The 13,227-nt window shown below is 33.5% G+C and overlaps 1 protein-coding gene across 1 annotated transcript in view; it reads left to right on the forward strand.

The window, feature by feature from the left end:
• Positions 1-13,227, forward strand: part of LOC145660818 (beta-glucuronidase-like) — a 60,136-nt gene that overhangs the window by 39,981 nt on the left and 6,928 nt on the right. The window contains exons 6-11 of the mRNA XM_081726237.1: positions 1,122-1,264; positions 3,700-3,896; positions 7,580-7,729; positions 8,889-9,061; positions 10,366-10,509; positions 12,634-12,718. Coding sequence (XP_081582363.1) covers positions 1,122-1,264; positions 3,700-3,896; positions 7,580-7,729; positions 8,889-9,061; positions 10,366-10,509; positions 12,634-12,718 — 892 coding nt within the window. The remainder of the gene's footprint in view (positions 1-1,121; positions 1,265-3,699; positions 3,897-7,579; positions 7,730-8,888; positions 9,062-10,365; positions 10,510-12,633; positions 12,719-13,227) is intronic.

Below are 13,227 nucleotides of genomic sequence, written 5' to 3' on the forward strand. Positions count from 1 at the left end.
ACTGTCAACAGTTGTATCAGCATCACCTTCCATAACACAAGCGATGTCCTTCAATTTTCCCAAATCTGGATTAGCACTTACAACACGATCGCACTTACGCTGAGTGTACTTGCTATCGTCACCAGGTACAGCATTCAGATAATTTAGAGTATCATTGAAGATTTTCAGAGAACTAGCGAGAGTCTGCTCTTTTTTACAAGCTTGGCAATAGCATCTGATAACTTTGCTAAATGTATTGCAATGAAGACTAACTTTGTTTTCAAGGAATTCTTTTAAAGCAAACTTTGAGCAACCTTAATTGAAGACGCATCATCCTAATCAAAAGTATAAATGATTCTTTTGATGGATTCAAAGTTGTTAGCATCATAGAGAACAGCTGTAATCCATGTATTAAATATTGCAGCTTACCTATGTGATTTGATATGAAAAAAATATTTTTTCATTCTTCCTGATATACTCTATATTCAATTTCTATTTAACGTTTTTTCCAACTCACTTCGCAATTATAAGGAATTTTAACACTGTCACGATAATCGTCTCACTATAATACCAATCAGTCACTGAAATGTGTGCTAGAAACCCTATGAATAATGAATAAATAGAAAGTAATGTTTCAAATCTTTAGGATTGTATGACAGAATGATTTACTCTTGTCACTCATCATGAATACACGAAAATTAATCAGACCTTCAAACCACATATTTCGTCCACATTACATTAGTGATTCCATTGTTGCATGTATATGATAAATAAAACTGAAAATATTGTCAGTAATAATTAATGTTAAATAAAAATACAAAATGACTTTAAAGACCGCACTAAATCCTTGGCGTGTCTGATACAGCCTGTAGGCTGCTGTTTGGACGGATCTATCATAAGACAATTTTCTCTTAAATTTTGTCCTGACTAGTTTCATTATCTCTTTTTAACTATCGCTAGTAGTTTTTTCTACCTCTAAGTTTTAGTAGTGAGTTCCTCGTTACATTCAACATTTCTTTTCATTCTTTTACATCCGCATTTCAAACACAAGAAACATATTATTATTATTATTATTATTATTATTATTATTATTATTATTATTATTATTATTATTATTATTAAGTAATGTTAATCTCTTGCAGATATCCACCTGGTTACACTGTATTAACCTATAACTTTGACTTCTTTAACTACGCTGGAATTCATCGTCCAGTGTACTTGTATACTACTCCGCAGACGTACATCGATGATATCACGGTAACTACTGACGTTGATGGAACAACAGGTATAGCATTCAGTTTTGATTTAACTTCAATTTTAATATTTTGTTTTGAATTTTTCTCATATCAATAAAATGCTGTACTCACTTGTCTTGTTCCTTTTTCTATTCGTGTTTCTTTTTCTGAAGTAAAAATACCACTTAAGAATAATAGTGCAAACAATTCTTAAACTATAATACTCAGTGCTGCAATGGAAGGTCTAAGTAATGCTACAAGATGGTCGAAATTACATTTAAAATATCCATATTTAGATAATGGAACTTAGGTAGATACAATGAAGTTTTTTTTTTTTTTTTTTTTTTTTTTTTTTTTTTTTTTTTTTTTTTACTTGACTCAAGTTAAAGATTACTTTATTTCAAAATTTTCTTTGTGCAGAGCACTGGTTTTATTACTTCAGGTTAGAAAACTTTCATTATTGCAATTCTTAATCTTTCTTTGCATAAAAGGCTGCAAAAAATTAGGGTTGCAATTAATTCTGATAGTCGAAGGTAAAAGTATTGATATGGTACAATCGCTCTGGTTTTAAGTTTGAAGCATATCGACACAACAAAATTGTATATATCTCTTAGTTAGAACTGTCCATGTTGGGCTTGCTACTGAGAGACAGTATTTTGATTACTTGGCAAAAAATGTCAACCAGGTGGAGTTCGGGGTGAATCCATGTTTTCAGGCTCTCTAAGACGAGACGAATAGTGACACTTCCTATGTGGTTTAAGTTCAAGCTCAGCCCGCATCGACATTGGAGGTGAGAAGGATTGAAAAGTCTTAAATGACCGATATTAGTGTCGAATTCATAGTTTTTGGGACCGCTAAGCTGTTAGGTGACCAACCCAATGTCGTTTAAGCCCAAATTTAGGCAAGTACGAACAGGAAAGTTGGATTGGAAATTTACAGAGGCAACGCTGAAGGCTATATATGGATGTATGTGTTGAAATGCATATTTCAGCGAACTCTGGAATACCCGGAGCAATATGAGTAGGTAGACATATGACTTACAATCTGGAAAAAATAGTAGGCATATGACTTACAATCTGTGAGAGTAAGGCACCTCGCAGGGTAGGAGTTAGAAGAGATGACGTGCAAACATCATCCAGAACGACGGATATTACTGTGAAATTCATAGTTCTCGATACCGCTTAAATGAATGGTGACGCTCTCAATGACATTTAAGACGAAGTTTAGCCTCATCCGCAAAGAGGAGAGGAAGGAGCGAAAAATAAAATGTCAAAAATGACTTATATCTTACATTAGTTTTGAATTAATAGTTTTCGGGCTCGGGAAAACGACTGTCTCATTTGAAATAACTTGTGGAACGTATAAACTACATCAAGTTGTCTTTTCTTAATCATATCAATTTGATAAATGGTTTATTTTGTGGGAGTAAGGCATTTCATAATTTATGTAGAAAGTATCTTCTGTATCTTTATCATTACAGTTTCATTGAAATAAATATCCCAAGAGAGAAGTCGATTCAAATATTTTTCATGAACTATTTTCTTCGTGCAAAGAACGGACATTTCAGATAATATGTGATAATTTCTGTCTTTGTTAAACTGTGTCATAGGCTGTTATGGTAGTGATTTGTCCGTGAAACTCATAAGCTGAAGAAGAGGATACGCAACGACGATCGGGAAGTGGACCGAGCAAGTTTACTACACTACGGGATGACAAACTTAGCTTTTCTGTATGACAGTAACTGACTAGAGTTGTCCACAACGTTAACTCGTTACTGGAACACTGTAGCGATGTGGACGTATCTCCGTCGACAACATCTGCTGAACGCTGGAGTAGCGACACGCATTCCCTTACTGTTCTGGCTACCGCTGAGCCAGCACTCAAACATCTCAGATTACAATGACAAGGTGAATATTATCGCTGTCGTGCTGAGTTGGAGACGGCCATGTTTCCGGACGAGTTCCGATAACCAATGTTTATATTTTAATGTTTGAAGCCTTCAGTTCATACATGGGAAATAATTCATGTAGTAATATACAGATACAGATATGCTGGACCTTGCTGTTAATGATTGATTTTTATTAGATGTTGCATTAAAATTTTTTAATATACTTAAAGTTACAAGACAGTAGCCATGTTTGTTTCATGATATTAAAAATATGTCTTCAAAAATTAGTTTTGTATAAACTCCGAAATTTGGTTCACAACATTTCGAGCGAGACACATTTTCGCGTACACACGTATATATTTTTCCTATTGTATAAAATCTTGTGAGTAGGGAAGTACAGATAGCTATTCCTATATCATAAGTAAAGTTCTTTTTGGAGAGAATTCTGTTTTTAGTCCCAAGCTGTCGTGTATTACAGGCGTTAATTTACGCCATGGAGCCCTTTCTGCATAACTGAGATACCGTAAAATACTCTAGAATGATATACAAATCATGCAGAAAATAGTTTCCCTTAAATGATAAACCAAATATTTTCAGGAATTGTTCATTATTCTGTGAGTATCCAAGGAGTAGAAGAAGGCGAGACCCCGAGTGTATCAGTTCAACTATTGGACAAAGAAGGTAATACAGCTGAAAGTAGTAGTGGTTTAAGCGGTGACCTACAAGTAGAGAATGCTAATTTGTGGTGGCCATACACTATGGACTCTAATGCTGGCTACCTTTATACCTTGCAGGTAAGAACGAGTAGGTTAAGCTTTCATTGATCCTCAGTTCATCATGTGCGACTTTCTCAGTAGTCACCCAGCAGTGCGTCCTTCCACATATATGTGCTTTTATTGATAAATATTCTGAATAAACTGCACTTGTCTGTAATTCATAAAGAACAGTGATTGTATATTTGTTCCAAAGTTATTAAGAAAAGAACATATAGACTAAGATGATACGTTTTTTTGCTTTTTAGTCTTCGAAGTACGCTTCTATATATTCTTTCAAACATGAATACTGCATAAACTCAAAGAAGGATAATATTAAAACAATGAACTTTCGCTCGACAGCTATCAGTATTATTAAGAATGTAAATAATGGTTTTTAGTAGGGATAGGGTGTATGGAAATTAAATGTTATACCTTATAAATAAAAACATCTTCCCACAGGAATCTTAAGCTGATGTGTCAATAATGATAATAATGATGTTTATTTGTAGTTCTAGGAAAAGCGACCAGCAAATTACATCACATTGTCAAAATTACAATTAGTACAATCAAAAGCATAAATACTAAAGAAAAATTCTTGTTACAGCTTCAAATCAATTATAATTTACATGCTGACGGCTCATCGTATACTGTGTGGTTCATTTAAATACTATGTATAAAAGCATAATAATTGTAATAGCAATCTATCTGTAATAGATCTACTATACCTATTAACATACACCATAGCCTGTGTTGTTCTAATATTAGGAACCTTCAATAATAAAATATTTTTAACTATATAGATGCTGGACAATTTGTTATTCTCAAAGTTTTGTGCTAGTGTTCAATTATGCAATACCGTCTTTTCCCAGTGTTTTTCACTATAATAATAGTTCGAACTTCAATTCCGTGTGTGCCTGTGCAGCAAAGAGTTTCTCGTGCTTTTTTTACTTTCATATTTGATATGAACTTGTATAGCTAACATTATTTTTTCATTCTTTTCTTTATTGCTATTTTTAAACAGAACGTCACGTTTAATTTTTGGAGAGATTTTACACTTACATTTTAGATGATCGAACTCTTAAATATCATATACAGTATTTGGTATTTAATTTTAGCATTAAGCAAAACAAATTTAGAAGTATGCACTACAAATATTTTGGAACAGGATAGAAATTTTATATGAAATCGCTTAAACATTTTATATTTATGGGAAATAATTATGCATGGTTGTACAGAAAATCCCTGAACATGACATTTATCAGGTAATAAAAGTAAAAACATGTGGTACTTATTTTCGATCAATATCAGAAAAATATCAGGTTGTCTAAAAAGTATAGAAACGTTGGAGTTCAGGGTAAATAATATTCTGTCGCTCTTTGCCCAAGTTCTTGAAAATATATTATATGTGCGAATTTTAAATCATGTAAAACCTATTCTTCCAAGTTATCAACACGGCTGCTTACCCAGTAGATTTACTTCGACAAACGTATCAATTTTAACAAATTTTGTAGCAACACAATTAGATGTAGGTGGTGAAATAGACGTCGTTTATACTGATTTTAGCAAGGTATTTGACGTCGTTGATCATGATGTTTTGCTACTTAAAGTAGCATCTCTGAATTTTCGAAACAATCAACGGAGTATTTTGTATCATAGAATAGAATAGAATAGAATAGAATAGAATAGAATATTTTTTGTCATTAAACAACATTTGTTGCAATAGACATTGCCAGCATATAAATAAATATATACAAAATACAAGTGATCTGTTTTTCAACGGAAACACTATTTCTTCTCAGAGAGGTGTACAACAAGGAGATCCTCTGGGCCCAGCACTTTTCGCTATAACCATTCACTCTTTAGTTCAACCACTGGACACTTGCATGACCGAAAACAATATGTTTCATACAAAGAATTTGTTACTGAAAAGTTCAATACGTTACCGGAAGTAGCTCAAGGCTCTAATCTAGGTCCCCTGTTGTTTCTCCTTGTTATTAATGATATTCCTCTGTGTATTAAAACTTCTCAAGTTCTTCTTTTTTTGCCGATGATCTCAAATTACACTCCAAAATAAGTTTAATTGATGACTGCGTGAAACTTCAAAAGGATCCACAAAGAGTTCAAAGATGGCGTGATAAGAATAAATTACTCCTGAATGTGTCCAAATGTAAATCTGTATCTTTCACGAGGAAAGAAAATCCATTTCACTTTACCTACACAATAAGTGGCACTTCTTTGTTTACCCCAAATACTATCAAAGATCTACGAGTTATACTTTATAGCAAACTAATCTTTGCTCAACACATTGACGCGATAACGAGTAGTGCATATAGAAACCTAGGTTTAATTTATAGGATAGGACAGGATCAACATTTATAAGGTTATATTTTTCGTATGTGAGGTCAAAATTAGAATACTGTTGTACTATTCGGACACTAAATGTCACTAAATACTCTAATGCAATAGAAAATATACATTTTAAATTTTATAAATGCTTGCATACAAGAAAATCGGTTTCTACCTAAAGTATGTCCCCTATGAAGACTTAGTAACACATTTTAGTGTTCAATCATTAGAGAAAAGGAGATGGGTTTTCGGTTTGTTGTTCTTACATAAATTATTAAACGGTAAAATTGATTTTACAGAAGTAGTTTCAGAAGTGTTATTACGTGTCCCAACAGATAAGACTAGGACAGCAAACACTGGGACATTCTATTGTAAAAAAGCAAAATCTAACATATTACATAAGTCTCCTCTGTGGAGAATATGTGCTTCATGTAACGAAATGGTTAGATTTATGTATTAGATGTATTTAGTGTGTCCGAAAACAAGTTGAAGATAATTGTCCGGCAATAACTTCTGCATAATTCAATGACGTATATTTGTGTATGCATAATAATGTATGTATAATAGTGTATGTTAAATAATTATGTACACGACACTATAACTGTGTTGTCCCTATGAAATAAATAAATAAATAAATAAAATACATTTATTGTGATTTAAAAGTAAACTTTCATATCACATATGCTCATTTTGCTAGATGATGATATGCAACACCATAATCCTCTTGCTATAGAACTTATGTCGTTTCTGATCAAAAATTATAACAGAAAGCAATGACTAATGACGAGATGTATATTAGTCGATAGATCACATTGAGCTAAAGAAAATGGCGTACTAAGGAATACATTCTCATGTGGAAGTTTCGAGAAAATTGAAGTATTATGACGCCAAAAAGGATATCGTTTGTTGTCAATGCGATGGAATTTATATTTTTATTCTGGTGAAAAACATTATTTATGTGTAGAGTATATGAAAAATATATATTATAAATCAGAAGATTATATGTATTGTTGTTTAAATTCCCCTAACAGTGATAAACATAATCCTAACAGTGACGGTAAATAAATAAAATAAAACAAAAAATTCTATTTAGAACAAGAATTAAATGAAAATATTACTACAAATAAACCTCTTAAAACTTAATTTAGAGATAAACGTTAACCTGTTAACACTAAGTAAATACAATATGTATTTGTACCGATTTACTAAAATCAATAAAGAACTTTCTTTTTTTTAAATCAGAGATCTCACTCATTGCGTAGATATTATAACCTTATCAGAAGTTTAGAGTAATAAAATATTTACTGTAAAACTCTATTATAGCAAATTTTATTATGAATTTTACGCAATAAATAAATTCTTTATACTTTTTGTAGGTAACTTTAACTGCATCAAACCCAGCTACAATTTCTGATGTTTATCGCCTTCGAGTAGGAATTCGATCTGTGTCATGGGATTCTCAAGGACTTTACATAAATGGTCAACCGTTTTATTTTAGAGGGTTTGGTAGACACGAAGATGCTAATGTAAGTCTACTGTAGTTTCAAGCTTATTGAAAATAGGAATTAATAATTAAATTTCTACTTAGCTCAATACTTAATTTCAGTTGTTTTTAATAATAGTAAATGAACATTTGTTTCTTTATTATTAAATAATTTGGAAATCTTATTAACTTTAAGAAGAATGATAATGAGGTTTTAGTAATTAACTGCATTAGTTTTTATTAATCTTTGACAATGCACTACTATACAAAGAATTTGCTTCCAAAGAGTTCATAAGCAAGGGTAATATAACATACTGTACTGTAAGGGTATATTAGTAAGGGTATTTCCTGTTACACAAAATATAATATAAATTTAATTATCAAAATAGTGAAAACATTCGTGTACTGCAACATGTACATGAAAGGAGACCCTGCAGGGCATTCAGAAATTCTCTTTTTGTCATTTTCCTTTCTCAGCTATTTTCATCCACAAATTCTAAACCTTTTATCTGAAACAAATCACGAAAATAAAGTTTATTCCAGAACAACTTATGTTAGCTTGGAAGCTACAAACCAAGCTGCAGCTTATTTAGAAATGAAAGGATAGGAAAAAAAGAGCAAAAAGCACAATATACAGTGTAGTATCAGATATGAAAACAAGATAACGCAAGTTTGTGCCTAATTTATAAAAATGAAAGGAAGAATCTTATTAATTTTAGTAAGTGTTCTCGGGCTACCCATGAGCCAGGTGAAGATATTGACATCCGAAGTTTCGAATGCAAACATTGCATTCATCTTCAGGGATTGTGATCTGAAGGTGAAATCCATTCCCTGAAAATGAATGTAATGTCTGCTTTCGAAACGTCGTATGTCATTATCTTCACTTTGTTGATAGCCCTAGTGTCAGGAAAAATTAATTTCTTTCATCTTATTAATTGTTAGAAGTAACCTCCTCTCGTTTTCTGAAACATATAAGCTGTTGCTTTAGATTGTAGTATCATAACGTGTCTGTTGAAGACAATAATATATTGCCGAAACTTACACAAATTAGTAGTAATAATAACTGCTTTATTGCTCCAATTTTACTTTCATTTAAGTTATTAATAAAATCTTTAAATATAAAAAATTTATAGGATTAGTGAAAATAAATACTATGATTAGTCTGACTTCCATAGATATATTCTATACTTACTCTCTTGTAGATCCGAGGCAAAGGATTAGATTATCCAACTGTTATAAAAGACCATAACTTGATCAAATGGATTGGTGCTAATTCATATCGTACTTCGCACTATCCTTACGCTGAGGAAATTATGGACATTGCTGATGAAGAGGGAATAGTCATCATAGATGAATCACCAGCTGTAGCTATAAAGTAAGTAGAAATAAGCTATGTATTTCCTGATGGTATTTCCCCCATATACGATTTCACTCTCAAAATTTGACACTTATCATTATCAAAATTTATTATTTGAATATTATTCATTATATTCTATATTAATTAAACTCATACTTACCAAAGTAATAAATACAGTATATTAACAACACTTAAGTAAAAACTTTAATTAACAATTTCGGCAATGTACGTGGAACATTCAGAAAGTAATTCCTCCAAGTCCACTATGTGGCCAATTGTACCGCAAACATTTTGAGCTATTTACCCATTAATGCACTTATATTTACGCTATAGAATGTCACTTGTTGCACCTTCCTACCTCTTCTCAGTCCAGAGTAATGGAGCAATCCTTGACATCCAATGGTGTCGTCCAGTTGAAACAGTGGGCTGTCATTGAATTTCTGATTGCGGAAGGTTGAGTGCTCAGGAACATTCATCGCTGTATGACTGCAGTTTACGGGGATGCTTGTGTTGACGTCAGTACTGTGCAGAGGTGGACAAAGATGGAGTACCACCACACATCCTCTTCTCTGCCAAACAAATTCAAAGTTGTCTCATCTACTGGCAAAGTGTTGTTGACACACTTCTGGGATTGGAATGGTGTCGTGCATACTGAATTTCTGCGAAATGGTCAGACTCAAATCACTACGTTGACATCCTAGAGCGACCGCGGGACAGATTGCAACGCACTCACAAAGATAAACAGGCAATTTTGGACCACGACAATCCGCTTCCCCACACAACCCACGAAAGTCAGGAAGCTTTGCAGCTACATTCTGCCTATAGTCCGGATCTTGCGCCCTGCGATTTTGGCTCTTCAAAAAACTTAATGATCATCTTAAGGGTCAACGTTACAGTTGTGACGCGGGGGTGGAAGCAGTAGTTTTGCAGTGGTGTCACCAGCAACCACTACAATTTTTCGCCGACGGCATGGAGAAATTTGTTTCGCGTTGGTGCAAGTGTGTTGCTCGTAATAGCGACTATGTTAAAAACGATGCCAGCATTTGTAGCTGATATTATAAGCTTTCCACAGATACTTGTATCGGTGCTATGTGTCAAACACAAATAACGGTATCACCTTGGAGGCATTACTTTCTGAATCACCCACGTATGATTGTTTCATCACACATGTTATCCATATTTTGAACATGTCCAATGAAGGCGATTATACATTGCCGAAACTGTTACACAAGTGCTTTTAATATGTTTATTGATTTGAAAAGTGTAGATTTTTATTAATACATGCAAAATATAACAATAACTTTCTTCCTTTTCTATTTTAGTAATTTTCACCAAAAACTTTTGGACCACCACCTGGAGGTTATGGAAGAGCTTGTGAGACGGGATAAGAACAGACCAAGTGTTGTCATGTGGTCTGTAAGCAATGAACCTATTTCGAACCAAGATTCAGCTGGACCTTATTTTAGGTATTTGGCTTATACGTAGTTAAAATATTCGTACTAAAATTACTTAGTTTCTTTTGTTTACACGAATTATTATAAGATATAGTTGCAAACAATCAAATTAGATTACCCAAAACGTTAATGTAAAACTACAGAAGTAGAAAGAGCTTTCTACTTAGAAGGGTAAAATTCTTTTAGTTAAATGAATTTTCAATACTATTAAATGTATTAACTTTTTCATGATTAAGGAGTCATTTTACATTCAGTGGAGTATTTAAGGGGGGCTTCCGGGTTTAAGCCTCTATGAAATTGTATTTACTATATTAAAGTAAAAGAAATATCATGCAGAATTTTCACATTTCCAGGAACAAAGTTACCCAATCCCCCCGGAAACAAAATCGTAAATACGCCACTGTTCACATTATACGAATTAGAACAAATGTTGAATAGAGCATTACAATTCTAAGTAGCATTTTATTTTTTGCATTTCTAACGTTTTGTCAATTTTAATTTCCTATTTTACCACGACTAATTAAAATTTTTAATGTTGTTAATAGTTAGCTTCCTTAAATATGCGTAATAGAAGGACATTTTTTTTAAAACGTAATCGCCAAATTTGACGTAGTCGTGGGAGTAAAATAAACTTATCATTTAGTTACCAAGTCCGACCTGGAACAGGTGAAAGCAAATATTTTTGTACAAAGATTGCACAGAGAAGGTGATTTTTTTGGCTTGGCAACACTGCCCATGGTCTCGGCACTAGTCTCGTCGTATAGGATGATTAATTCTGTTTCCGTAGCAAGTTGTCACAGTTTCTAAACAATGTTAATGAGCAACTGTGTTGATTTACGTGAAACGTGTTTCGTTTATCTCTCTAGGTTTTGTATATAAGATTGCTTTTCACGACAAGTATTCAAGATGAACAGCGACGTGCCAAAAAGTTTTGTTGGCTTTTTAGGGAAAAGTGTTGCCGAAACATATGCTATGTTTCAAGAAGCATAATCAAGACTGATCGAGTAAAGCCACAGTGTACCGATGGAACAAGTTGTCCGTATTTTCTTACAGCAGAACTGATGCAGCAGTATGTGGATGTTTGCATCCGTTGGAACAGACGTAAGGAAGATGATCCCATTATTCTGTATCGGATTATAACTGCTGATGAAACATGCATGCATGACTTTGACTCGCTTCCAAAATACGAAAGCAGCACATGGAAGTCGCCATATTCGCCTCGTAAGAAGAAAGAGCGGCAACAGAAGAGCACAGGTAAAGTGATGCTAATCGCATTTCGGGATCGAAGAGACATGATGTAAAAACACATTGTCCCTCCCGAGCAAGCGGTGAATGCAGTGTACTACCAAGGAGTCATCGAGCACGTAGCAAAAAGGAGGCAGCATTTGAAGAACATCATATTGCACCAAGATAGTGACCGCTCGCATAAGCCGCGGGCTTTCTAGGATTATACCATTTTCCCGCACACAACACAGCACGGACCTTGCACCCTGCAACTTTTGACTATTTCTACTTTTTAAGGCCGCTTTGCGTGGCCATCATTTCATGAGGAACAAAGAAGTGATCACCGAAGCGCAAATGTTCTTCAGTTCGCTACCTGATGATGAATTTTCAAAGATATTCACAAAGTGGCAGGCGCGTATGGATGCTTGCTTAGCTGTCAGTGATACCTATTTTGAAAATGATGTGCATCTAATCGATATGGCTGATTCCGAATAAAAAAGTTTTGTTTGTAAATTTTTTGTTTAATTTTAATTATTCTCGGAAGGGTCCATGTATATGCTTGTTTTTTGACTGCTAAGGAGTCACGACCTTTTTACCTATTGCGCTCATTTTGGTCTCAATCGGAAGCTAATGAACCAGATTTTCACCCTAATACATTTGCTAGTCAATGGAGGTCGCTCTTTTCCTATACATGAATTAGTCTCACCTTCTCTCCGACAGCCTTTGTAATAAGCTATAATAATTACTCTTGTGAGCCAAGTGCTATAGAATTTAATAAAATTGAATTTCATTGTAAACAACTAACTTGATAGTTCTTAAAACTAATTTATTAGACCTATGTCTTTCATCTGACATAGGTATATCCTTCTTGTTTTAATTGGTTTCAATAATCTTGTTTTCATGTTTGCATAGTGCTGTTGCAAATCACACAAGAGAACTGGATCCATCAAGACCTATCACAGTAGTGTCGAAGCAAGATTACAACAATGACAGAGCTGTAAGTTTTTTTTATACAACAGTACGTAAGTACAACTGCATGACTATTAAATATTTTGACACATCTTCAATTAATATATCTAGGTATTGTACCTTATTAGCATTATGTACAGTAGTGAAGATAAACTGTTCAATAATTAACTATATGCAGGTGTTCTAAGTAGAGCTCTATGCAGATTCGGATACCCGCATCGTTATAGCTTTTTACGGATATATTTTTAATTCTTGTGCGAATGACAGAGAATAATGCAGCTATTCATGCAAAAATAAGAATTTGAGTGATGGTACTTCTAAACATTATAGTTACGTCTTGTAATCAAGTGTTATTACCCTTTCGGGACAAATCTCCGCTAAAACAAAGTAGAATTTCATTAGTTATTTTCTTCCTTTCTCTGGTTTTACACTCTATAATAAATACGATATGTTAATCTGATTTTATGGTACAGTAGTTTCGTGACATGGATGTTTTTATCTTTCTTTCTGCAAGTTCCCTCTTCCCTCCAATTAAAC

This window comes from Thermobia domestica, chromosome 9 (assembly GCF_964235325.1).
Source record: "Thermobia domestica chromosome 9, izTheDome1.hap1.1, whole genome shotgun sequence".
Classification (NCBI taxonomy): domain Eukaryota; kingdom Metazoa; phylum Arthropoda; class Insecta; order Zygentoma; family Lepismatidae; genus Thermobia; species Thermobia domestica.